Below are 26,392 nucleotides of genomic sequence, written 5' to 3' on the forward strand. Positions count from 1 at the left end.
CCCCGCGCCCGGGCGGCAACGGGTCTCCTCCTAGGTCGGCAAATGGAGTGGGTGTCCCCCCGCATGCTCTAGGAAGCAGGGACAACTACAACTCCCAGCATGCCCCGAGGCGGTGGCGCCCCGAGTCCGCGGTGGTTGCCTGGCGACCGGGCGTGTCCCGGAAGGCGGGCGGGGCGGTGGGTGGGATTTCCGGGGCGGTGGTTGCATCAGATTCTGGGAAGCTGTGGCCTCTGGCTGGTTTGGAATTTCTAAGATGTCAGGTTCCTCTGGGGAGCAGGGTGAGTGCGCGCGGCGGGGCGGCGGGATGAACCCGCCCTGGGGTTTCGGCGGGTCCCCGGGGTGGGCGGAGGATGACCCCTCGCCTTGGGTCGGCGGATCTCCTGGCCGGGCGGGTGATGACCCCGGGCCTGAGGTGTCGGCAGGTTCCTTGGGCCAGCATGCGGAGGATGACCCCGGTCCTGGGGGTGGCGTTTCCCCGGGGCGGGCTTGGGACCACCCGGTTTGGGGGTCGGCGGGTCCCCGGAGCGACCTGGCGGTCGTTGAGCCTCCCCGGGATCCCCGGCCTGGGCCTGCGCTCCCCGCGCCTCGCCGGACACCTGTCGGCTCCGCGCGGTTTCGAGGCCACCCCGTCCTCAGCCTCTCCCTCGGGCCCCGCGGGGGTCCTCTGGCGCCCCACCCCGGAGCGCTACCCCACCTCCCTTAGCTGGTGTCTGGGCGGGATCTGGCGCCCCCCGTCCCCAGCGGTACTCTGGGGACAGGCAGAGCCCCGGGGTTTCAGTTGGCGTCCAGCCTGGCAGCAAGCCGGGGGTGGGCGGAAGAAGCTGGGGTTCGCAGACACCCACATGAAAGGCGTCGGGTTTTATGAAGGCTTTCATCTGGGGCTCCACACACAGTGGCCATTGGGCTCTGCTTGATCAGTGCGTTATTACCCCACTTTACTGCCTGCCTCCTGGGAGGCTCAGGGCGCAGCTCTGCCCACCCGGGCTCTGATGTCACCAGTGCGTGGACCAACGCGTCCGCAGGCCAGCCTTGGAAGAGCGCTGGATCTTTTCCCACAGACCCGCAAGTAGGGCTGTGACTTCTGGCAAGTCGAGAGATTGTCACCGGGATTCCCGTCTGGAGCAAACTTTCCATTGGAATTATTGACCTAGAGTTTTACTGCTCTTGGCTGGTGAAAATGATGTGTGAGGGTTCCAGCCTGCCCACACTCTAGGCTGCGTGTGTCCCCTTTGCCTCTGGGTGCTCTGGGCCTCCAAGTGGGGAGCTCCGACCACCTGGGTAACCCTGTGACGTGGGAGGCACCCACATGACGGGCTGCTGCCCCACACCAGCACCCACATACCAGGCTCACTGTACCTCCCCGACAGGTGTGCCTGGATGCCAGGACTGTCCCCACCTTCCCTAGAGCCAGGCAGCCTGAGAAGTCCACCCCGCCTCCGGTGAAACAGCAGCACGGTCACAGCCCTGAGTCCGGAGCCGGTGTGGCGCGCCTGGGCTCCCAGCTCTGCCCCTTTCTTTTTTTTATTTTTTTTTATTTTAAAGATTTGATTTGACAGACACAGTGAGAGAGGGAACACAAGCAAGGGGAGTGGGAGAGGGAGAAGCAGGCTTCTGGTGGAGCGGGGAGCCCGATGCGGGGCTCGATCCCAGGACCCTGGGACCATGACCTGAGCCGAAGGCAGTCGCTTTACGACTGAGCCACCCAGGCGCCCCTCTGCCCCTTTCTCAGAGCACGGGGGGCCGAGCGTGCCACCTCAGAGGATGTGGACCCTTAAGGGGTCATCCCTTGGAAAGGATTTAGAGTAGCACCTGGCACAGGACAGACGCTGTGTGTCTGGATTGAAACCTGGAGCTTGTTTCTCTGTTCTTTTTTGTTTTTTAATGAAAGCGTGGTTCTGTTTCATTTGTGGAGATAAATGACATGTTGGGTTTTTTCTTTTAATTGCTTTAGAAAGTCAGGTGTTTGGAGGCTTGGTAAGAATTGGCCTGTTTTTGGAGATTGCTCTATAGATTGGAATTGAGCCCCCAGTTTGTCTGGACAGCTGATGGATTTTTCTAGTCCTGTGCCGTCGGGCAGTACCTGTCAGCCAGTGCTTGGGCGCAGGACGCAGCCCACCTGCTCTTCCTTTCCTGGTGCCCCCCGCCCACCTGTCCCTAGGCTTCCTCCGAGGTCGAGAACCTGTGGTCATCCCCTGAGGAAACAGGAAATAAAATCAAATAGGAAAGGGTGTGTATGGGTACTAGAGTTGTAGATATGCTTGGTTTCCAGTTTCTGAAAGTTTTTTATTCCTAAGGTTGGATTCATCAAAAGTGACCATCTCCCCAGGCTTTTTTTTTTTTTTAAGATTTTATTTATTTATTTGAGAGTGAGCAAGAATGAGAGAGTGTGCATGAGCCAGGGGAGGGGCAGAGAAGCAGACTCCCCGCTGAGCAGGGAGCCCGACATGGGGCTTGATCCCAGGACCCCAGGATCATGACCTGAGCCGAAGCAGACGCTCAACCCAACCGACTGAGCCACCCAGGTGCCCTCCCCAGGCTTTTCAAGGACATCCTCATTTAGAATATTCTTCCCATTTCAGCTCTTCCTTAAGTAGATTCAGAACATCTGTGTGGTTCCCTGTGCTGACACCAGTTTTGCAGCTTCTCCTTTGTTGCTCGAAAGTGCGCGTCCCATTCCAGGTTCCGCTTGCTTTAGAAAGACAGGTCTCCTCTCTGAGGACGCCTGGCTGCACGGAGCTCCTCTCAGAGGCCTTGTGCTGCAGGCTCCAGGCAGTCTTCAGTGGTTTTGTGTCAAACTTGCTGTTTAATTCTTTATGCTGAGTACTTCAAAGGGTCTTTGTAACCCTCGTATAGCTAGCATTTTTCTTCTCCAGGCATCCGTCTAAATGCATCTGTTGTGGCCTTTCATCCTGAGAGCAACCTTGTGGTCGATACTGCCCTTATCTGCCTGTCCAGGCGAGAAATCCTGACGTTCTGAGAAGTTGCGTGATTCGTCCAGGGTCACACAGCTAGCCAGAGGCCGAGCCAGGCTTCCAGCCCTGGCAGTTTGACCGCAGCGGGGATCTCAGCCACCATCCTGTGCTGCTTTTGATGATAATCTGAATGATTCCATTCAGAATAACAGCTAGAGCCCCCAGTCCAGAGTGTGTGTAAGGGCACACGAGATAAAGCCAATAGGTTTTGCTGCGTTTCCCGAAGAAAAACGAAACATCCGTATTTATAGTCTACAAATATTTGCTTATCTCTGAACTCGTGTTTCCATGTTTGCGAGTATTTACTTTTATGTAAGAGTTGTAAGAGATGGTGCCCTTGGGGTGGAGCTTAAGCCATCTCAGTGTCATGGTGGCAATGGTGCCGTCTGGCTGCCCTCTCATTACCCGGGCAGCAGACTGTGATTCTAATGAAAGGTCTGTGAAAGACGCGGGAAAGTGAAAGCGCCAGGTGAGAGCATTATATCGTCCATTTCAGTGGAAAAGTGTCCCGGAGCAGTTCACAAAGATTTACTTAGATACTTATTTCCTCACTAAGTATACGTTGAGCACCTGCTTTGCTAGGCAGTGCTGGGCGCCGGAGGTCCAACCGCAGACGAGGGCGATCTGTCTCAGCCTCTCCAGGGCTTTCCGTCCAGTAGGGAGGTGGGTTACACCAGTGAAGGGCGAGACCCGTAAGACAGGTCAATGTTGGGGTGGGCTGGAATGGACGGCCTCCCTCTTTGGTCCCGTCCCAGAGCATGTGCTGCTTGGTGGGCCGAGAACTGCGAGCTTGTTCAGAGTCCGAGCTCTGTGACTGTGAGCGGACAGAACCTCGGCGGCGTCCTTTTCTGCCAGCCAGCCCACGGGCAAGATGGGAGTGTGGGGAACCACAGGGGCGGCTCCACCGGGCCAGACCTGCAAGCGGCAGCAGTGGGAAGTGTTCTGCTGGCCAGGCCCAGAGCCCGGAGATGGAGCCCCCAGCACTCTGCTCCTGAGGAAGGGAGGGGCAGGCCAGATCCCAAGTGGGGTGGAGGCTGAGCCCCGAGGAAGAAAGCGGAGTGGGGATTCCTGGCAGAGAGCACTGCTTTCCCCCAGTTTCCTGAGGCCAGGGGGTGGAGGAGGGCCAGACATCAGCCGCAGGGCCGCGTCTGCAAGGGCCTTGCGCACATCTTTGGAGTTTAGGTCTTGCTTTGGGTTTTGGAAAGATCATCTGCCCCTCCCCCACGTGCAGGCGGAGTAGGACAGCGGTAGCCATGGCAGCCGTGGCATGAGAGGGGCAGGCTCGGGGACCAGGGCTGGTGCTGGGGGTGGGTGGTGCGGGGGTAAGAGCCGAGCACCCAAGCTTTAGCCCAGTAGGGGGCGATGGCCATGCCGCTCCCCGGGACCTGCGCCCAGGTCTGGGGGGCAAGGCACGATGCCTAGGGATGCCCGTGGATGAGTGATAGTCGGACTTGAGGGGCTGGTGCTTAGGAGAGGGCGCTGGAGGAGACGTCAGGAGCCCTTGGCCTGTGGGAGGACACCCTGGGCTCTGGGAGTGGGTGGCATTCCCCCAGGTGGTGGAGAGCAGGGGTGCACGCGCCTCTCTGCTCTCCGAGATTCAATGTGGAGAAGGGATACGTTTGGGAAACCTTGTCCAGTCCCCTTTCTGAGAGCCACTTGGGCAGCTGAGCATCCCGACAGGAAACAGTGTGGAGGGGACCCAGGAGGGGGGCGCCGCAGGACGGCAACCAGGGGAGCCAGAGGAGTGTTTGTGGACGGGGCGTGGTTTGTAGGGCTGGGTGCGCGGAGCACTGCAGGATGAGGCCCAGAGTGGTCCTTAGCCATGTATGCAGTGCCGGGAGTGGGTGAGGGTGCTCACCTCCCGGAGCCCAGGCTGGTCTTTGAAACGGACAGACCTGGCCGAGCTTATGAGGAAGTCAGGCCTGCTGCGAGGGGTCTGCCTGGGGCTCTCAGCACATGGAGGTCTGCAGGTCCTGGGCCAGCACAGGGGCCCCCGGGGAGCTGATGTAGGTACCCACCGTGGGCCCACCTCACCCCCACGTTCTGATTCTGAAGGATTCCGGTGGGCCTGGCAGATGCACTGGGCCTGGAGCGGAGGAGGAAGACAGAGGCAGGTTTAAATGCTGGCGACAAGGGACCGAGGAGAGGGAGAGGTGATGCGCTTCGTCCTGTCAGGACTGCAGTTCATATCATGTGGTTTTCGGTTCGATATCCATGCTGAGAGATTGCCTGGCTGTTCTGTTTGTGTGATCTCGGGAAATGTTTTATAAAGCCTTCGGCTGCTTAAATTGGAGAAACTGGATAACAGATCAATCCAAGCTGGATACGCACGTGATGACATTCCCGTGATCAGTAGGTGTCTCTCCCTTGGTGTTTGTCTGAGTGGCACGGCCGCCGCAGCCTGACCTGGAGGCGGACGTGCCCTGCACAGCGGCGAGGGCCGGCGTGTGCACCAGCACGTGCTGCCGCCTCAGCGAGGGCCACCACCACGCGTGCGGCTCCTGCGTACCCACCCGCCCATCTGATCTCGCCTCGGGGGTCTGGCCAAAACCATGACCATTTCAAAGCTGACTTGGTTCTTGTTGGTTTCCTCAAGACACGCTTGAGCGCCCGGCCACAGTCGCAGCTCAGGGACTGCCCCTCCCGCAGCCCGGGGGCCTTCCGTCTGGCGGTGCGCCCTGGCACCGCGCCTGCCCGTCCCGAGAAGATCCCTCCCTTGCGACGGCCTAGGCTGCTCCGGACGGTGGATTTTAAATGCGTGTGTAGTCTCTGACTTCAGGGGCCATTATAATAATGACACAGGGCAAGCGTAATAAGTGGCAAACTGATGGGGGCCTGGCTGTGTGCCAGGTGGTATTTTAAATGTTCGCAAGTGTAATTTCATGAGACGCAGCGGCTTTTACGAGGCGTGTGTTGTTCTGAGCCTGTATGATGGAGGCGGAGAGAAGGCCCGGGGCCCCAGCACTGAACCCCAGCACAGAGCCCCAGTACTGTGCCCCAACGCCGAGCCCCAGCACTGAGCTCCAGCACAGAGCCCCAGTACTGCACCCCGACGCCGAGCCCCAGTGCTGAGCCCCAGTACTGCACCCCGACGCCGAGCCCCAGTGCCGAGCCCCAGCGCCAAGCCCTAGCACAGAGCCCCAGCGCCAAGCCCCAGCACTAGAGCCCCAGCGCCAAGCCCCAGCACTAGAGCCCCAGCACCAAGCCCCAGCACAGAGCTCCAGCACAGAGCCCCAGTACTGCATCCCAGCGCTGAGCCCAAGGGCTGAGCCCCAGCACCGAGCCTGAGCACTGAACCCCAGCGCCGAACCCCAGCACTAGAGCCCCGGCACCGAGCCCCAGTGCCAAGCTCTAGCACCGAACCCCAGCGCCGAGCCCCAGCGCTGAGCCCCGGCACCGAGCCCCGGCACTGCCATGGTACGGCGCCTTGCCCAGCCGCCGCCCTGCAGCTCGAGAGTTCCCTAAGTCCCTCGCCAGTGCCTTAAAGCCAGCATGGTGGGTAGGACGTTTGACCTGTTGTACTTATTTTAAAAATAGCGTATACTTATTGGAGGACACGTGGGAAAAAAAGCGGGAAATACCAATCAGCTGTAAGCCCGCTCAATGTTGGGCGCGGGCCTGGGGGTCTGCTTTGTTCACTAGAACACGGTCCGAGCGAGAGGTGTGTGTCCCTGTCTGCTTGCTGTGGGGGAGTCGGGGCGGGCCGGATCAGAGTGGGCTGGCCTTGCTCCGTTGCCCGCCCCCCCGGGGGTCGGCGGCAGGGTAGCTGTGCAGGAGACGGGGACAGGGAGCTCGGAGGGCTGGCGCGGGGAGGACGGCAGATTGCAGGAGAGCCTGCCCCAGCTCTGCCCACACCGCTGGCACGTCCTCTCCTTGATCTTACTGGACTTAATCTTCACCGAGAGAGTGTGCCAACAGCCACCTGACAGGCCGCTCAGCTGTCGGAGGCAGCTTGCCGGTGAAGTAGAAGTTCCCTGGGAGCAAGACGCGGTGCGGGAAATGCTCAAGAAGCCTGATCCTTAGAGTTAGGCTTTCATGGAGCTCTCAGGCAAGCACGGCCTCCCTTCTGCCTGGGCTTCACCTCCAGCCCGATTCCCCGCCTGGGGCTGTGAGGCGGGCTCACAAAGGCAGGCCCCTCTATAGTAGAGCGGGGGGCACAGACCCGCCTGGAACTTTCCTCCTGGCCTTAGACAGAATCTGAGCAACAGGGCTGCGGGGGCCACTCCCCGAGAGCCCTTGGGCTGGGTCCTCAGAGCCACCTGCTCAAGGGAAGGAGGCAGAGCGGGGGGCACGGGCACCTTCAGCGGGAGGGGCCGCCTCCGGGCCTCTCTTTGCTTCGACAATCCCAAGAGTGGACACGGAAAGTGGCTTGTTCTCCTTGTAGGTCTAGAGTGAACAAAAGCAACGTCCCCTGTAGGTGTGCGCCTCTGGGCAGCAGGGCTCTGGCCGGGCAAGCCCTTCGGGGTTCAAAGCAACTTTAGACTCAGCCTATGGGAAATCTGGTTGCTGCCGTGTGCTGTGTGGGTGGGTGGGCTGTGTCCTGGGAGAGGGCCCCTGAGGCCCTGACACAGCAGGTGACCCCCAGCCCCTCAGGCAGGGCTGCCCTGTGAGCTCCCATTCTGCTGCTTGCTCACCTGTTCGTGCAGCGAATGCGTTCAGTGTCTAGAATGTTCTGGGCTTAGCTCTAGATGCTGAAGGTATATGCTGAGTGATAAAGTGGGGTGTGGGGCAGACCTAAAGAAGTGGCGTGAGGACAAAGAAAGCAGGAAGGGGGTCCGGGCTCTGGTTGGAACAGCATCCAGGGAGACCTGACGGAAAGAAGACACCCAGCAGAGCCCTGAGGAAGAGCGGGAGCCCGGCCATGTCTGGGGGAGCATTCCAGGCAGGCAAGGACAGTGGGATGAGAGACCCCAAAAAGAACAGGCCACGCTCTTGTGGAGTGAGCGGGGTTGAAGTCAGGCCTGGGGGGGTCCCTGTGAGGTGGGGGCAGTCTGGAGGACGAGGAGGGGGGATGTGATCTTGCACCTGTCAGCAGTCCACTCTCGCCTGCCCGTGGGGGAGCCTGCGTCACAGAGATGATGGGCTGGGCCCCGTGTGGCAGCCGTGGGTGACAAGGGCTGCATTCCGGACGTGTGTGCAGGTGGGGCTCCTGGACTGGCCGGCAGCTTGGCTGTGCCCTCAGCAAGGGTAGTTCGTGAGAGGCAGGACTCCAGCCGAGACGGAAGGGTGTGGCTTTGGGGTGTGGGTGGCCGATCAGACGGGGTCGCATGAGCCAGAGCCCTCCTGGGGGTGCGCTGGGGAAGGAAGCACGTGGGCTTTGGGGAAAGCCTGTGTTTTAAGCACAGCATTCATTTGAGGGCTCAAGGAGGACTTTTACCCTGGGTGCCCACCCCTTTCCTGTGCATGAAGAGCTCGGGGTTCAGGACATCCCCGAGAAGCAGGCCATGTTGCGTGCCGGCTGCTTGGAAAATGCCGCGGGCTTTCATCCTTCTGCCGGTTCATTCCACCTCATCCTTGCTGATGGCACTGCGTCCAGGAAGTCTGCGGGGGGCCCGGCCTGCAGTGGAAGCAAGTGCAGAAAGGCCTTTGTGTGCGCACAGGCCCTCCACATTCGTGCTGCGCTGTCTGCTTGGGTGGGTGCTGGGGTGATTTTCGGGTTCCTGTACCGGGCAGGCACACCCGGATGGGGAAGAAGAGGGCCGGGGGGCGGGGACCGTGGCTGTGTAGGGCCACATCACCCCCCTGTCTGCAGCTGTCCTTGCTGTGGGTCAGGTACAGTGACCCAGTGACCTTGTGGTGCCAGGCAGGTAGCTTGGAAGGGCAGGTGCACCGGCAAAGAGAGAGGGGACGGGCTCGTACTTCCCCGCTCTGAGTGGGTCCCAGGCCAAGAGCGTGTCTGTGGAAGCGAATGAGCACTGGTCCTTTCTCCATGGTTTGCTCAGAAAATTAAGGAAAAAAAACCAACCGGGATGATCAAGGCTTAGTTGCAGCTCAGTCAGACTCATGGGCTGGGGTACCAGGCTCCTTCCCGAGGCTGAAGGGTCTTTGGTTTAGTGCCCCAGCCTGGCCCCTGCCTCCCTGTTCCAGGGTGGGGCTGGCTCTGTGCCCTTTGCTCAGGCTCGGGGCAGCTCCTGTCCCTGAACCCCCCACACCAGAGGTAGACACAGCTGGGCATTAGTTGGCATGGTAAGAACAGGTTTTACCCAGTGACTGATACCGGGGACGTGAAGGGGTGACAGGCGATGGCTCCCAGGGGAGAAGAGGGTGGGACGGGTGAGCAGAACTCAGTACCGCGGAGGAGGTGAGCAATCACCAAGGGCTGGTGAGTGCCAAGGCCATTCCGGCCAGCTGTGCCTGCTGGCTGGTAGGGTTCTGTCCTCCCACAGAGATGGGAGAGGGGGCCCATCCTTCCTGATGGTTCCATGTTGGAGGAGTGGCCTGCAGGTCTCTGGGAGTCCCTTCTGGGTTGGAGGAGAGACATACTCACAATGCTAGTCCTCCCAGTAATTGCTCTAAGGGGGGCGGGCAGGGCCTGCGGCAGGTTTCTCGGGGGCGGGGCTCTGATCCTCCCAGAAACACAGCCTTCAGCTGCTGGACACCATGCCGGTGTGGGGCTTTGGCCCCAGCGTCCTGTGTCCTCACCCGCCCTCGGCGCCCACTGGGCCTGGGAGGTTGCTGCTGCCGAGAAGGGGCTGTGGGCCCGGAGGGTTGTTTTCCTTCAGTTGAGACAGAATTCACATAACGTCAAGTTCACAGTTGCAGTCGCATGGAGATGGCATGGTGCGGTGGTACTTACGCTCCCCCGCCCGCCCCAGTGCCGTGCAGCTCCACTGTCCTGTTCCAGAGCTGTCCTGTCCCCGCGACTCGGAACCCCACTCGTCTCTCCCCAGCGCCCCTCAGCAGCCCCGGCAGCCACTGGCCTGCTCCGACGTTCTGTACGTGGGGAAGCCCTGCACGTGTCTGGACTCCAGCCCAAGGCCCCCGGGCCCCCAACTGACGCTGTGTGCCTCTGTCTTTGCAGCTCCTGCCTACAGGTCCATCCTGAGCATTAGGGACGAGACAGCCAGGGTGCAGGCCCTGAACGAGCACCTCAGCACGCGTAGCTATGTCCGGGGGTACTCCCTGTCCCAGGCGGACGTGGACGTGTTCAGGCAGCTCTCGGCCCCTCCCGCTGACACGCGCCTCTTCCACGTGGCTCGGTGGTTCAGGCACATAGAAGCGATCCTGGGTGGCCCCTGCGGCAGAGGCGAGCCCTGTGGGCGCCAAGCAAGTGAGTAGCGGAGTGAGTTCCCCAGCTGGTAGCACCTCTCCCGCCGGTGGCCACCTCCAAGGTCAGGGCCCCAAAGCTGGCAGCAGACCCCGCAGGGCTGCTCCTGTCCCTGCGTGTGAGCACGTGGCCTGGCAGCCCGGCCCGCGCACCCCGAGTGGAGGTCAGGACAGACTGCCCAGGAGTCAGCCCGTGCGGGTCACGCCTGCCCGGGCCGCAGTGCAGAGCCGCCGCCAGAGCGTGCCGCCCGCGGGGGGGCTGGGGGGCCTGGGCACAGGCTCCAGCCTGGCGTTACAGCTAATTGCTGGCCTGGCTTCACTTTGACTGGCTTCTTCTCCTTTACTTTGTCCATGCGCCGCGGTGTGTGTGTGTGTCCGCCACGTAATTAACATGTTATGTTAACAGTCACTGAAGTCTCTGAAAATCAGAACGAAGTCAGTTCTCAGCTTTGAGCTTGAGCTGCAGCCTGTGGGTGCCGGCATGTCTGACAGGTGACAGCGGTTACTTTCGGGGTCCTTCTGGAACATCCGAGGGGCTCAGGCCCTATGTGGTTTCTCTCCTGCGATGAACCCCTGGGTGCTTCGTCCCGCAATCGCCCGATGCCCTCGAGCAGCTTAGCTTGGGCGCTCGCGCGGCTTCATGGGAGGGGTGGGCCGCCTGCTGCCTCTGCTGGTCCTGGCAGGGCGGGGCAGCCTCCTGGGGGCTTTTCCAGACTCCTTCAGGTGGGGCGTCGGAGCATCGCCCAGCGCCTACGCCGCTCTCCTGGGCTGGGTCCCCTGCCGGAACAGGCGGAGGTGGGGGCATCGTTTCCCCCCGAGTGGGGTGTGATTTGGTTTTCTGGGTAATCCTTCCCCAGCCCAGGGTGGGAGCTTTGTGGGTACACTGTCTCCTCCATGGGCATCTAGCACGGTGACCCTGCTGATGTCCATGGTGTCAGGTGCCATGTCGTCCCCCTGGGTCCCAGCTCCTAAGACACAGCGTGCAGGGGCGGAGGTCAGGGCGCATCCGGGGCTCCCAGCCTTGGAGCGGCCTGGCTCGTGGTCCATCTAGGACCTTGTCTAGAGAACGAGCAGGTGCCTTTTAACCATGCAGAGGAAGGCCCACCGGAGGCAGAGAGCCGCCCTGTGCGTTGACGAGGCTAGGCTGGCTGGGGGGCAAGGAGAGATGCACCCTGGCTGGCACCCATAACGTTTCCTGACTCCTTCTGCCTGCAAGTCCCCTCGTGTGCCCGGCCCATGGCCGCGGGTGGCCTGCAAGCAGGGCCGCTCCCAGGACCCTCTCCCACATCCCTGGGAGCATAGGAACCGAGCACCTGCTGGCCCGCTTGTTGCTGCCAGAATTGAGCACTGCTCCGTTCAGGGCTCTGATGTCCTGTCCCGGGTACGAGCACCGCCTCTCCCAGCCCCCCGCTTCCCGGCACCCTGTCCCCACTCCCTCTGAGCCCGTCCCAGCGGCGGTGCCCATGACAGCTGCCCCTGCTGCTGGCGCCCGGTCTGTCCCTCCGTGTCCCTCCCCGGGCTGTGGGCCTCAGAGCCCGAGCCACCCTCTCAGGCACAGAAAGTGGGGCGGCCCCTGTCCCTGCCGCCTCCCAGTCCCATCAGCAACCCCCACGGCCGCGGCACAGAGGGACCACTCCGCCCAGGGCCTGGCCTGCGGTCAGTGTCTGGAGTGCTGCCCCTCCCGCCAGGGATCCCTGTGCTGCTGTGGCTTCCAGCCCCCCGGCAGGGGGCTCAGGCCCCGTGGCTGTCGGGGCGGCACAGTGTGGCACCCCTCTCTGCCCCCCGGCCCCCACCCGTGTCCTGGGGGAGCGTTTCTCCTCCGTCGGAGGTGGGATGCGGTGTGTGCGTTTCTATCGGGTCGGGGCTGTGGCTGCGCAGTGGCCCCATGCCCAGGACGGAGCCTGGAGGGGACTGGCTCTGTGTTGGATGAATGGGATGTGTGTTAGTTCAAGCAGAGGCCGAAACAAGGAGTTAGTGCACGGGATGGTGAGTGCTGGGGTGGAGGCGCGGGCACAGCGTGGGGAGACTCGGCTTAGCCTTGTCGGGGTGTAGAGGGTCGCGGGTGGCCGCTGTCCTGAGTGAGCCGTGTTCGTGCTCGGGCACGGCGCAGCTGATGGTGTAAGGGAACACTAGTGGAAAGTGTCCTCATTAAACCAGGGTCCTGTGTGATACCTGCCCGAGTCCCTCGAGCCTGCCACCAGCTGTGTGAGCGTGGTGGCCCTTGGCGGCGCGGCCGGGCTCCCTGGGCTCCACCGCCGGCTGCGTCCCGCCACCCCCTGTCTTCTTGGATGGGCCTGCCGTGCTGTGAACCCCGAGCCTTCCCGCCTCGCAGGACGAGCAGTGCTGGTCCCCCGGCTCGCGTCCGTGTGTGGCCGCTCTGGCCGATGCCCCCGCTCAGCTCAGACAGCAGGGTCGTCTGTCTCAGGAGCTTGGGGTGTGAGTGAGAGAGGGGATGCGTGGTGGCATCCGCAGCACACTGAGCATCACTGAGTCCCACACTGAGAGTTCCCTTCACGGGCACTTGCTGCATGTAAAGTGAGCCTGTGAGACGCGCGCCTGACCTCAGTAATAAGCACCCCTGTCTCATTGAGGGTGTGGGCCTTCCCATGCACCAGAGTCTGTGGCCACCTCGTTTGCTGGCCGCCACCCGGAGTAAGGAGCTCCTGTTGAGCACGGGCTGCCTCTCTCCCTGTCTGCCCGCTCCCCTTCCCACCTGCACGCGCTCACGCAGACATGCACGCGGCAGCTGCCTTCCTCCTCCGCTCTCCTCCGCCTGTCACTTCAGGCAGCCTCTGTGTGGCTGATGAGACACCTTGGGCAAATAGCCAAGCCCAGGACTGACTGCTCCGTGATCCCAGCAGGAAGCAGCGAGTGGGGCTCTGTGGGGTCTCGGTCAGCAGGCCATCCGGCACAAGAGGCAGAGGCGGGGAGTGGACAGTAGGGCAGCTCAGTGAGCTGCAGACCCCTGCTTGGGAAGACGGGTCAGGTAGCGCGGAGGCTTCCATGGGCCCATCCTGTGCACTGTGAGCGAGGCACAAAGCTGGCTCTGTGAGCGAGAGCTGGGGGGGACAGCTGGGCTCTAGGTGCAGGATGCTAGATGCCCAGGACGGAGCTACACCCTCTCGGGCTCTCAGGCACCCGCCACATAAGTACTGCCCTCTGTCCATCTGGAAGTGTGGGCCTGGGAGCATGGAGCCACAGGGGCAGCCCCCAAGACAGCGCTGGGGAGGGGACGGTGGTGGTGGCAGGAGCGGGGAGGATACGGGGTCCTGGAAGGCAGCAAGGGACAGAGCCACCCCACACTGTTCCAGAGTTGGTCAAGCACCTGTGTGGAGCTGGAAGCCACAAGCGTCTTGTCCCAGTCGAGTCAGGGAGTGATCCGCATGTTGCAGGGGGTGGGGACCAGAATTGAGGGGGAGCTGGCCATTTGCCCCCGTCTGATGGAGATGGGGCTGGGGTGGAGCCTGTTCTTACTGAGTTTCTGGGGCCGTGAGCTAGTTGCGGCCTGGCCAGTCCCGTACTGCTCTGGAAAGTGGCCCGTGTCCCACAAAGCCTCCACAAGGCGTAGAGTACCCCCACTTGTCTGCTGCATTTGAGTCTGGCACTGCAGGGCCCATGCCCCCTCCTGGCCCATGAGCCGTGTCCACCACGGTGCCCGTAAGCGGCCAGGAGGGCCTGGGTTTGGGGAGCAGGGGATGCTCACAGGTGCTCCCAAGCTGTGCTGCCCCACAGACTGTGAGCAAAGCAAAATAGAGACGCCGTTGCGTTTGACATGGGTGATGCTGATGGAGACCCGCACCCTTAGCCCTGTTCGTTGAGAAAGACCAAGTGGGTGCAGCGTGACTTGCGTTCTCTCTGCCTTGGCAGGTAAAGGCCGGCGAGGGCAGCCTCAGTGGTCTCCCCCGGCAGGGTCTCCTCCGTGCAAGCTCCGTCTCTACAATAGCCTCACCCGGAGTAAGGTAAGGAGGGAGCGTGGCCTGTGGGGTGCAGCGGTGGCCGCGGGGGGGGGGGGGGGGCGCATGTGCCCTTCCGGACCACTGAGCTGGTGTCTGTGGGCGAGCTCTGCAGCCATCGGTCCAGACGGGAGTGAAGTCTTAGCTCTTGCCACGCATTCTGCACGTGGCCCGTGGGGGGCACAGCTGACCTCTGACACCGGGCATGCCCAGGGGCAGCCTGCCTGTGGGCTTGCGGGCCTGGAGCGCCCGAGCACGCGTCGCTCAGAGCCAGGCCAGGTGCCGGTCTGCTTCCGGGGAGGACACGTGGTGGTGGTTGTCACAGGGCATGCCAAGCACAACAGGCACAGCGGGGCCCCGGTTGGCGTGGTTGGGAGCCGACCGGGTTTTGAGAAGAAGGCAGGATCGGATCCCAGTTGAACGGGGTTTGCTTGGTGTGTTCTGCTCAGCGTGGCCCATGGCTCCAGCCGTGGGCTGATTGGAATTTCATCAGTGAGCACAGTGGCGGACGGGGAGACAGGGGTCTCAGGGAGCCCACTCAGAGTAACTGAGCTCCTCCACCCCCAACGTCTGTGACTTTTGTCAGTAAAACAAAATCATTCTTGTTGAATTTTGTATAAACAGCCATGCTCTTTGTTGCTGGTTGGGGTGATCCTGCACAGCACCTCTTACGCGGCTGATGGTTGTCATTCCTTCATTTTTAACAAAGGACGTGTTTATACCTCAGCATGGGAAAAGGGTGACGTGGTACAGCTGTGGACCTACCGTCTACGACGCGTCTCACATGGGGCATGCCAGGTAGGGGCTGCTGCCGGGCGCCCAGCACGGGCCGGGTCCCCGGGTGTCTGGGGTGTGGGTCCTACAGGGAGCATCTCAGCCCTTCCGAGATCTCCGCTCTGCTCCAGGGACCTGAGATTTGAAAGGAAAATCAGTCCTGGACTTTTCCTTTCCTGTTTTTGAGATAAACATTTTCATTCCGTAAGTAATCCATATTGATGATGGAAAAGTTGGAGAATATGCACGGGCCATGAGCTCGCTGTCCTGTCGCCCTGTGGCTGGTGTCCTGGGACGCACACAGATGTTTTGTTCCCCGTGCCTTGGTTTTCCCAGGCCGCAGCTCTGGCGGGAGCCCAGGCGCAGAGCAGGCCCGGCCCCACGGTGCTCCTGGCTCCTGTGCGGGGCCGCAGAAGCCTTCCCCTGGTTCTCGTGGCCATGGCCCCGTGGGCCAGGGTGTGTGGCGGGCTGTGGGACAGGTCTCTTCCCGCGCTCTAGGTCCTACATCTCCTTCGACATCCTGCGGAGGGTGCTGCGTGACTACTTCGGGTACGACGTCTTCTACTGCATGAACATCACGGACGTGGACGACAAGGTAGGGCTCTCACCGGGACGTCCTCAGTACGGTGGGTGACAGGGAGGAGGAAGCGTCATTTGTAGATGAGATCAGGTGGGCTTGGCCCAGCTCAGGTCTGGACCTGATGCACACGGTGTGAGTCCCCTCCGCTCAGTAGCTTGGTGGTGTATACCGATGACGTCATGTAGAAGCTGGGAGAAACCTCGTGTCCAGGGGCCCAGTTGATAAAACGTCAGCCCGTGGGGCTTCGTGGCAGCAGGACCCGCGGTCACGCGTGCTCTTGTGTGGGGAGGGCGCGGGGGGCGGGGGTGCAGCTCATTTCCTCGAGATCAGCAAGGTCATGGGAACAGCCCCAGCGCGGCCGCCTGGGACTCGGAGCCTGCCTGCTGCATGGGGCACGACCCCCAGTTTCCCTCTCCTCCCTCCAGATCATCACGAGGGCCCGGCAGAACTACTTGTTCGAGCAGTATCGGGGGAAGCGGCCGCGGGCGGCCCAGCTCCTAGAAGATGTTCACGCCGCCCTGAAGGTGGGCCCCTCGCTGTCTGCTCCTTGACTCCTGACTGTCCCAAGAGCCGTGGCCGTCCTTGGTGGGCTTCACACAGTAACCAAAGCCAGCCCCATCGGGGGCCCCGGAGTTCTGACCGATGTGTCCCCTGGCCGCTGGGAAGAGTCGCCAGGAAAGACACACTTGGGCGGGGGCCTGTGCCTCCCACTTACGGGAGAGTGTCCGAGTCCGTCACGGTGGCACTGATGGATGCTTGCCCGTTAGATGCTCCGAACGCCCCTGTGGGCTCATCCGTGTGGCGGTCTCAGCCACGCAGGCGCTGCACCGAGCCGCTTAAATCAGGAGTACTGGAAATTTTCAGAACTTGAAGAAATCAGTTCTTTCCAATATGATATTGTCATTTTGAATGACGGTGTTACGAATTACTGTTTTAACGGAGTAAGGTTAGAATAAGTCCTTTGATGCTCTGTAATTACTATTTTAGTAGCTGCAGTAGTAATTACGTGTGCTTCTGTGTTTTATCTCTAGAAGAAACACTAGGAATGAAATCAGAGCTTAGCCGGCTTCGGCCGACCAGAGGTGGGCCTGCCAGGTCATGGGTGACTTCGTGACAGTCACGAAGTCGCCAGGTGACGCCCCCGTGACCCCGAGCACAGCGTGTGACATCAGAGAACCAGGCCCAGGGGTTGCGGGGAGCAGGCTTTCAGGGGAAGCTGGGCCCACGCCCTTAGGGACGCAGACTGCTTTCTTGTCCCCAGCGAGGGCCCCCGGGGGAGCGCGGGGCTGTGCTGAGCCGCGTCTGATGGGCCCGCCCTCTCCTGTGCTTGCAGCTGTTTTCAGTCAAGTTATGCGCGGCCACGGACCCCGACAAAAGGCAGATGCTGGATCGCATTCAGCGCGCGGTGAAACTGGCCGCAGAGCCCCTGGAGAAAGCTGTGCAGAGCGACCTCCCAGAGGAGGTGGCCGAACGCCGTGTGGAGGTGAGGTCTCCACGGGCCCGCCACAGCCCCGCTCGCTGTTCGCGGGTTCCAGCCTGCGCCTCTGTGCCTGTGGCCGCCCGGGAGGGGGCTGGCCAGTGCCCTCCCGCCCCGCACCTGCCGCCTACCCCCGCGCCGCCTCCTCACGGGACTGGGGGCCCATTGGCGTGTGTGTGGCAGGTCATTCCAGAGTTCTCCAGCCGGCGCTCCTGTGTTTCTTGGTGGCGCAGCGGCGCAGAGAGCCAAGGGAGGTTGAGTTTGCACTGGGCTGTGGGGCGCCCTGGGCCGGCTCTCCTGCCCCTGGGAGAAGTTCGCCCCCCGACGGGGTGAGGGCACGGGGTGCACGGGGCCTGGCTCTCTTCCAGCTTTTCCCCTGCCGGCGGCCCTGGCCACGGTGGCCCTTCTCCTTCACGCCGGCGCCCTCTGCTGGCCACCCTCTTCAACACTCAGGAATCGAGAAGCTCCAGAAAAGGTGTGGCCACCGCTGTCTGTCCGTCTGGAGGCCGTGGAAGAGATGCCCCCAGAGCTCGGCCCGGCTTAGGCTTTCCTTTCACTTTCCTCCTCACTTAGCGTGGATTTCCGGCGCGGGCTTGTTCTGAGCTTAATGAGAGAGTCCCTCCTACACGGGCTTGCGGATGAGCGCTTTGCTCAGCGTGCTTCCGAGTGGGGCCCCCGCATGGTAGCTGGCCTTCCTTCGATGGGCGTCCTGGGCCCAGCTGTTTCTCCCTCTCCTCGGACAGCAGTCACGTTCCCGTTACCAACAATTTACCATCTTAACCATTTTTAGGTGTGGAGTTCAAAGGTATTAAGCACATTCACATTATTGTGCAGCCGTCCCCACCATCTGTCTCCAGAACTTTCCATCTTCTCAAACAGAGACTCTGTCCCCGTGAGACACCGACCACCATCCCTCCCCTGGCCCCGGCACCCACCGTCCACTCTGCTTCCATGAATCTGGGGACTCCAGGGACCACATAGAATGCTATGGTGTCTGTCCTTTTATGACTGGTCTCTTTCCCTCGGTTTGACGGCCTCTAACTTGTGGCAGCCCCCGGAAACCACTGATCTTTTTGCTGCCTCCATGGTTTTCCCTTTCCAGAATGTCACAGAGTTGGAATCCTATAGTACGTGGCCTTCTCAAATCGGCTTTTGTCACTGAATATAGGTTTTAGGGTCCTTCATGTCTTTTCATGGCTTGATAGCTCCTTTCTCTTTAGTTCTAGATAATACTCCATCATCTGGATGGAACGCAGCTTGTTTATCTTTCCATCTACCGAAGTGCATCTTTGTTGCTTCCAAGTTTAGGCAATTGTGAAGAAGCTGCTGGAAACGTCCATGTGCAGGTTTTTGTGTGGACATAAGTTTTCAGCTCCTTTGGGTAAATGCCAAGGAGCATGACTACTGGGTCATATAGTAAGAGTATGTGTAGTTTTGTAAGAAGCCACACACCGTCTTCCAAAGCAGCTGCACCATGTTGCGTTCCCCCCAGTAGTGATGAGCATTCCTTTGGTTCTGGGTTTTCCCAGCATCAGGTGTTGTCAGTGTTAGTATTTGGGCCATTGTAACAGGTGTGTGATGGTATCTCGTTGTGATTTGCATTTCCCGGAGACATTGGATGTGGGGCATCTTGTCACGTGCCTATTTGCCTATCTGTGTGTCTTCTTGGGTGCGGTGCCTTTCAGGTCATTGGCCCATTTTTTATCAGGTGGCTTGTTTTCTTACTGTTGAGTTTGTATATTTTGGATAATAGTCCTTGATCAGATGTGTCTTTGGCCGATATTTCCTCCCAGTCTGTAGCTCATCTTTTTGTTTTCTTGACGATGACTTTTCCAGAGCAAACATCTTTACTCTTGACGAAGTCCACACGCTGAGCTCCATGAGCAGGGTGTGGCAATGACTTCTTCGCGACCACACTGATGGCATGGGTGTTGGATTTTGTCATATGCTTTTTCTGCATCTAGCAATGCTATTATGGCATTTTACTTTTTTGGTGTGTTGATGTAATAATTTACATTAATTGATTTTATACTGTTGAACCAGCCTTCCATACCGTGATAAATCCCACTTGGCCGTGGTATGTAATTCTTTTCGGACTTTTTTTTTTAAGATTTTTATTTATTTATTGAGAGAGAGAGCATGAGAGGGAGGAGGGTCAGAGGGAGAAGCCGACTCCCTGCTGAGCAGGGAGCCCGATGCGGGACTCGATCCCGGGACTCCAGGATCATGACCTGAGCCGAAGGCAGTCGCCTAACCAACTGAGCCACCCAGGCGCCCTTTTTTCGGACTTTTGTGGATTTAATTTGCTAATATATTGTTAAGGATTTTTCCATCTATGTTCATGAGAGATACTGGTCTGTAGGTTTCTGTTCTTGTAATGTCTTAGCTTTTGGTAATTAGAGTAATACTGTCTTCATAGAATGAGTTAGTAGCCCCTCTGCTTCTGTCCTCTGAAAAACTGTAGAAAACTGATATCATTTGTTCCTTAAATGTTTAGTAAAATTCACCAGTAAACTCCTCTGCATCAGGTGATTTCTGTTTTGGAAAGTTATAAATTTTTTTTTTTTTTTAAGATTTTATTTATTTTTTTGACAGAGACACAGCGAGAGAGGGAACACAAGCAGGGGGGAGTGGGAGAGGGAGAAGCAGGCTCCCCGCCGAGCACGGAGCCCGATGCGGGGCTTGATCCCAGGACCCTGGGATCATTACCTGAGCCGAAGGCAGACGGTTAACGACTGAGCCACCCAGGCGCTTGGAAAGTTATAAATTCTTAATTAAATCTCTTTACTAGCTAATAGGCTTTTTCAGATTGTTTATTCATCTTGTGTGAGTGTTGGTAGCTTGTGTCTTTCAAAGAATTGGTCCATTAATCCAGGTTATCAAACTTGGGGGCACAGAGTTGTGTATAGTGTTTTTTTATTAAGTTTTTAAATTTCCGTGAGGTCTGTAGTGATGGCCCTCTTTTGGGTATTAGTATTAGTATTAGTACCCTTTTCTTAGGTAGTAGCCTGGCTAGAGGCTCATCAATTTTATTCATTTTCTCATAGAACCAGTTTCTGGTTTTGTTGATTTTTCTCTATTGATTTCCTGTTTTCTGCTTTAATTTTTATTATTTCTTTTCTCCCATTTGGATTTAACTTGTTTCTCTTTTTCTAGTTTCATAAGATGGAAGCTTAGATTAGCTTGATTTTAGACCTTTTTTCTTTTCTAATCTGTGCACCTAGTGTTATAGACGTCCTCTAAGCACTACTTTTGCTGCATCTCACAAATTTTGATAAGGTGTGTTTTCATTTTCATTTTGGTTCAAAAATTTTTAATTTTTTCTCAAGATACCTTCTTTGACCCGTGTGTTCTTTGGAAGTGTGTTGTTTGATCTCCATGCATTGTGGGAACTTTCCAGCTCTCTTTCTCTTACTGATCTCTAGTTCAGTTCCACCGTGGTCTGAGAGCAGACACAATGTATGATTTCTGTTCTTTTAAATTTGTTCAGACGTGTTGTATGGCCCAGCCTGTGGTCTGTGTTGGTGAACGTTCCCTGTGAGCTTGAGAAGAATGTGTGTTCTGCTGCTATTGGACCAAGTGGTCTATAGATGTCCATTAGATCCAGCTGACTGAGCGTGTAGTTGAGGTCAACAATGTCCTTACTGATCTCCTGCCTGCCGGGTCTGTCCACGCCCAAGGGAGGGGTATTGAAGTCCCCAACTACCTTCACGGATTCATCTGTTTGTCCTTGCAGTTCTGTTTGCTTTTGCCTCATGTAGTTTGCTGCCCTGCCATTGGGCCCATGCACCGGAAGCACCGCTGTCTTAGAGAACTGACCCCTTTGTCTGGCCAAGCTCTTCTTTATCTCTGATGACTGTCCTGGCTTTGAAGTTGGCTCTGTCTAAAACAAGCTACTCCTGGTCTATTTTGATTTGTGATAGCATGGTACATTTGTCTCCATCCGTCTACTTTTAATTTATACGTGTCTTTATATTTAAAGTGGGTTCCTTGTGGACAACATACATTTGGGGCTTGTATTTTGATCTACCTGACTGTTCTATCTGGTGCATTTAGACCACTGACATTCACGGTGGTACGGAGACAGCTGGATTCCTAGCCACTGTGTGTATTGTTTTCTATTCACTGCCCTGTTCCTTGTTCCCATTGATTTCTTCCACTCCTTTTCTGTCTTTTGTGGTTTTGATTGAACATTTTACATGATTCCACTTTTTCTCCTCTTACGGCATATCAGTTATACCTTTTTTTTTTTCCTTTTTTTTAGTGGTCGCCCTACAGTTTGCAATATACACTCACCACTAATTTCAGTCCACTTTCAAAGACACTATACTGCGTGGTCCTAGGGGTGCTTTACAATAACAGAATGATCTAGTTCTGCCTCCCGTCCTCATGTTGTTGCTGTTGTCCATTTTACCTATCTAAAAACCTGGGGTGGGGGGACTATGTGTGCATAAAGTATGTACATAAGCGTGCAGATTGATAACGTTCTTGCTATAAACTGTTACTTGTTAGATCAATGAAGAAAAACAAAAGTTTTGGGGCACCTGGGTGGCTCAGCCGGTTGAGTGCCTGACTCTTGGTTTCGGCTCAGGTCATGATCTCAGGGTCATGAGATCGAGCCCCACAGTGGGCTCCACGCTCAGCAGGGAGTCTGCTTAAGATTCCTTCTGCCCCTCCCCTCTGTTGACACACACTCTCTCTCCCTCTCTCAATACATAAATACTTTTTCTTAAAAAAGGAAAAACAAAAGTTTTCATTTTACCTTTGCATCTTCTCTCCGATGCTCTCCCTCACTGTGCAGACCCGTTTCTGACCTCTATTATTTTTGTTCTCTCTAAAGAACTTCTTTTTCACATTTCTTGCAAAGCAGGTCTACGGGCAACAAGTTCCCTCGATTTTTGTCTGCCTGAGAGCTTTTGTTTCCCTTTGCTTTTGAAGGATAAGCTCGCAGGGTCCAGAGTTCGAGGGTGGTGAGTGTTTTCTCTCGACATTGAAGTGTCCCCCACATCTCTTGCTTACATGCTTTGTGAGGACGAATTGGGTGCGGTTCTTATTTTGTTCCTCTATGGGCAAGGTTTTGTCCTCGGACTCCTTTCGGGATTTTCTGCAGCTTTCCTGTGGAATGCCTGGGTGTGGTGTCCTGCCTGAGGTTCCCTGAGCTCACAGCAGACCCTGAACCACAGGCGCAGAAAGCGGGAACACCCGAGCGTGTTTGTCCTGGTCGTTTCAGACCGCTGGGCTGAGTGCTGCCGGAGCCCTGCCGCGTCTGGTTCTGTTGCTGCTCTGTCTTTGATGTTTTTTGCCTTTTGGTGTGCCTTGTCATTTTTTCTCCATAGCCAGACGTGAGGTACTGAGTAGAAGGGCCTGCTGTGAGCGCGCAGGGTGGGGTGGCCGGGCTCGAGGGCGGCCCACGGGCCGTGCGTGGGGCCCAGTCTCCAGCGTGTCACGCCTCTGGCCCGAGCATCCTGGCGGGTCCCCGTCACTGCTTGCCAGCCCAGCAACAGTCAGCAGGACAGTTCTCCCTGGGGGCTCGGTGGGACGCCCGAGCCGCCCCTTCCCTGTCAGCGCCATGCGTACAAACGTGCCCACCCTGCGTGGCCTCCCTTTGTCTTCCACATCTACTTGCCCTTCACCTTCTCCCCCCGCCCTTTGTTCTTTGCCCTCTCGCCCCCACGGGTGGACTGCAGACCGCCTGCCTGTCCCCACGTGCCTGTCACTACAGTTCACGTGCTGGAAACCCCGGTTCCTCCAGAGCCGGACCTCAGGGTCCCCGCAGCCTGCAAGGCTCAGGCCGCAGCCATGACACTCACATCCCATCACAGATGGACATTTCTCCCAGGTGACGTGGGTGCTGCAGTGACAGGACAGGTCTTGTACCAACGCTGCACTGTTGTGGTGCGTGACACGGGGCTGGCCTCTTCGGTTGATGGCCCCTGACTGTCGGGGCACCATGGCCTTGACACCTCCCTCCAGGACGGGACTCTGCCCATCGCCTGACCACCTGAACGTCCTGTGGACGCCCGGCCGCATCCTGGCCGCAGTCAGCTCTCCTGAACGTGCCCCTGCGCCTCCCGGTCACGGTCTGGTGTTTGTCTGAGTGCTGAGCCGTTCACAGGAGCGTCGTGGTCTCGCAGGGATGGCAGCCCTTCGTGGAGCAGGGCTCTGTGCCGCACATCTTTGAATTCGAGGCCATTATTAACGCAGACCAACTGCGTGAGATGCGGTCTTATGTGATCAGCTCGTACACGTGTGTGGACGTTCACTTTCTTTTTGTCCAGGTGCTGTTGGAAGAAGCAAAGGACTTGCTCTCTGACTGGCTGGACTCCACCCTCGGCAGTGAGGTTACTGACAATTCTATCTTCTCCCAACTGCCCAAGTTCTGGGAAGAGGAATTCCACAGAGACATGGAGGCCCTGAACGTAAGTGCGGCCGATGAGCCCGTGCTTGCTGTCTGCGCCCCAATGCCCGAACGGCCTCACGCCACCCGGGCCATGTTCCTAATCGCTCGCTGAGTGTGGTTTCACATGCGAGCCGAGGGCACAGGGGGCTTCTCTGCCAGCATTTGGTTCTGCTGGTTTCTTGGGGCGTGCTCGTCTGAGGCCGACATTTCTGAAGGAAGAACCGGGACCTTCTCTGGCCGCCCACAGGTTCTCCCTCCAGACGTCTTAACCCGCGTTAGCGAGTACGTGCCAGAGATCGTGAACTTTGTCCAGAAGATCGTGGACAATGGCTACGGGTGAGCTGAGGGCCCTCCTCGGGTCAGTGCACCGTTCAGGGGAAGGTTTGCCAAGGAAGGCAACTCTCCGTCTCTGAGAGGGGATGCGGAGCAGGGAAGCCGCTGGGCGTGTGGGCACCTGGCGCTGCCGTCACCAAGCCCACAGACCAGGCGGCTGAAGCAGCAGAAGCAGATTTGCTCCCAGCTCCAGACGGCAGGTGTCTGAGGCCGCCAGCATGCCCGCAGGACGGGTTCCTCTGAGGGCCTTGAGGGAAGGGTGTGTCCCAGCCCCGCTCCTTGGCACAGACCGTGGCCGTCTCACAGACTTCTCACACATTCGTCACTCTGCACGTGGGCTGCTTGGGCTCCTTTTGTGTCCCGATGTCCTCTTCTGCAGATCGATGCGTAGGGGTCACACTGGGTCAGGGCTCACCCTGCTGACCTCGCTTTCCTTCTGGGAAGACCCTGTCTCCAAATACACTCCCATTCGCAGGTGCTGGTGGCTAGGACCGTACGTATGAATTTGGGGAGGATACGGTCGAGCCCCCGACTTCCCCATAGTGGCATGCCTTTACACACTGACCTCCTAGCAGGCCTCTTTCCTCCGTGCCGCCGGGTCCTCAGCTTCAGGGCTGCTTTGTAAGAGAACTCCCCGGGCTTTCCTTGATACTGGTCGCCATCCAGCAGGGATTTAGCCGTACAGATGCCATCTCTCTGTTCAAGGCAGGAAGGAAGAGCAAGAGGGTGCTGCCAGCTGTGCCCAGCCTGTCCCCGAAGCCCCCAGCAGACTTGCTGGTGCAGCCCGGGGCCTGGGCCCAGCCCTGTCAGGTGGGCCTGGGGCTGTGGCCAGGATGGGGGTGCTGTAGGGAACCCCTGCCTGCAGCCCACCAGGGTGCCCACAGCTCAGACCGTGAGCACGTGGCCTGGCCTGGGGAGCGTGGACTTGCCGGGTGTCTGGAGGCATCCGCCTCACTGTGTGAGCAGAGAGCACTTGTCCCCGAGTCATCTCCCAGGGCAGGTGTGGTTCCCTCGGGGCCCTTCGCCCGGCTGTGATTCCGCACACTGCCCCGGCCCTGGCCTCCGGTCCTAGTACCACCTGCCTGCGGGAAACATGGTCCAAGTGTCTGCAGTGAGCACGGTCAGAAATCACCAAGAAATGGAGGCATAAACGGGAGCGTGGTGTCTACAGCACACGGCGCCTGTCGGCGGCGCCCCCGCTGTAGGAGATTGCTTCCCGCCTCGTGGGGCAGACGTGGCGTCTGCTGGACCAAGTGAGGAGTGGCCAACTCCTGGTGTGGGCCCGGAGCAGCACAGGTTCTCCGGAAGTGACAGGCGCCTCCTCTCTCTGCCCCACTTAACACGACCACTCAGGACGGCACGAGATCGTGTGCCAAACTGCGTGCCGTGGGCAAGGCCAAGGTGGGAGAAGACAGATCATTCCGGGCTGGAGTAACCTGGAGTGCTTCTGGGAGGCAGAGAGCCTTGGCTGGGCAGGTGGGTAGAATGTAGCCAGAGGGAGGGCCTGGCGGGAGCACGCCGTCGCTGAGGCGGGGACCGGGCGGGAGCTGCAGGGCCATAGGACACGAGGCAGAGGGTGTGCAGGGGGACCCGCTGCCCGGCGAGTGAGGAGTTGGCTTCCGCGGCGTGAAGTGTCCTTGGCAGGCCCGCTCGGCCTGCACAGCAGCCGTGGCTGTGAGTCGCTGCACCACAGAAGCGGTAAATGGCCGAGCCGGCCCCGGACGCAGAAGGCAGAGCAGATGGAAGCGGCACGCGGGCCGTGTAACACTCGGCTCTTCGGGTCATCCTCCTGGGAGGTGCTTTGGCTGTCTTCGAATCGATCCGCTTTCCCACAACCTCGTTCTTATTTTCCAGCTACGCCTCAAATGGGTCCGTCTACTTTGATACGGTGAAGTTTGCTTCCAGCGACAGACACTCCTACGGGAAGCTGGTGCCTGAGGCTGTTGGGGACCAGAAAGCCCTGCAGGAAGGGGAAGGTAAACTGAGCTTGGTGATGGGGTGGGGGGCTTCTTCCCCCTCCCTAGCCCCGGCCATGCTCCCCTGGGCGCCTGGGAGCCTTGCCTTGTTCCCTCGGGATTTTAGGAGCTTTCCACGAGAAGCAAAAAAGCGAGTGTATCCAAGAGCATCTTGAAAGCACAGCAGACTCGGGCCCGGGTCCACAGGGCTGGCGTTTGTTGTGCCGAGAGCACCTGAGGGTCAGGGTGGGACACGCTGTGCGCCGTGTGTCGGACACCCAGCGCTGGTGTGTTAGCAATATGCAGGTGGTGACCTGCTGAACGAGGGCACAAAAGCCACCCACACAGGGTCGGCAGCAGCCCCCTCGGCAGTGGAGCTCCCGCGTTGGGCAACCGGAAACCCCCGGGGCCGTTTCAGGTGAAGGCACCGTTTCAATAGCCCCACACGGAGGAAGTGCACTCCCAAGGTGTGTTACTTACAAGTTCCAGAATGCGCGTCACGAGTTGGGGAGAGCAGGCGCCCGGTCCTTATACAGCGGTGGGGACAGCAGTTGCTGCCTGCCATGGGCTCAACTCTGTGTGGTTATTTTGAAAGGTGCCCTGAGACAAGCCAGGCAGGAATTGTGTGACCGTCCCGGTTCTGGGTGTGAGCGGGGGGGGTCACACCGTCAGGTCCTGTGTG

The 26,392-nt window shown here is 58.8% G+C and overlaps 1 protein-coding gene across 2 annotated transcripts in view; it reads left to right on the forward strand.

Moving 5' to 3' along the window:
- Positions 1-188: 188 nt before the first annotated feature.
- CARS1 (cysteinyl-tRNA synthetase 1) overlaps positions 189-26,392 on the forward strand; it is a 53,914-nt gene continuing 27,710 nt past the window's right edge. Inside the window, exons 1-10 of one of the 2 annotated variants that reach the window (XM_032414580.1) lie at positions 189-278; positions 9,994-10,242; positions 14,106-14,197; positions 14,901-14,989; positions 15,464-15,560; positions 15,971-16,069; positions 16,879-17,028; positions 23,301-23,441; positions 23,670-23,758; positions 25,610-25,731. In XM_032414580.1, the coding sequence (XP_032270471.1) occupies positions 254-278; positions 9,994-10,242; positions 14,106-14,197; positions 14,901-14,989; positions 15,464-15,560; positions 15,971-16,069; positions 16,879-17,028; positions 23,301-23,441; positions 23,670-23,758; positions 25,610-25,731 (1,153 nt within the window). In that variant the 5' untranslated portion in view covers positions 189-253. The remainder of the gene's footprint in view (positions 279-9,993; positions 10,243-14,105; positions 14,198-14,900; positions 14,990-15,463; positions 15,561-15,970; positions 16,070-16,878; positions 17,029-23,300; positions 23,442-23,669; positions 23,759-25,609; positions 25,732-26,392) is intronic. The other variant, XM_032414581.1, reaches the window with a different exon arrangement.

Source organism: Phoca vitulina, unplaced genomic scaffold (genome assembly GCF_004348235.1).
Source record: "Phoca vitulina isolate PV1807 unplaced genomic scaffold, GSC_HSeal_1.0 scaffold16, whole genome shotgun sequence".
In the NCBI taxonomy this organism is placed as follows: Eukaryota; Metazoa; Chordata; class Mammalia; order Carnivora; family Phocidae; genus Phoca; species Phoca vitulina.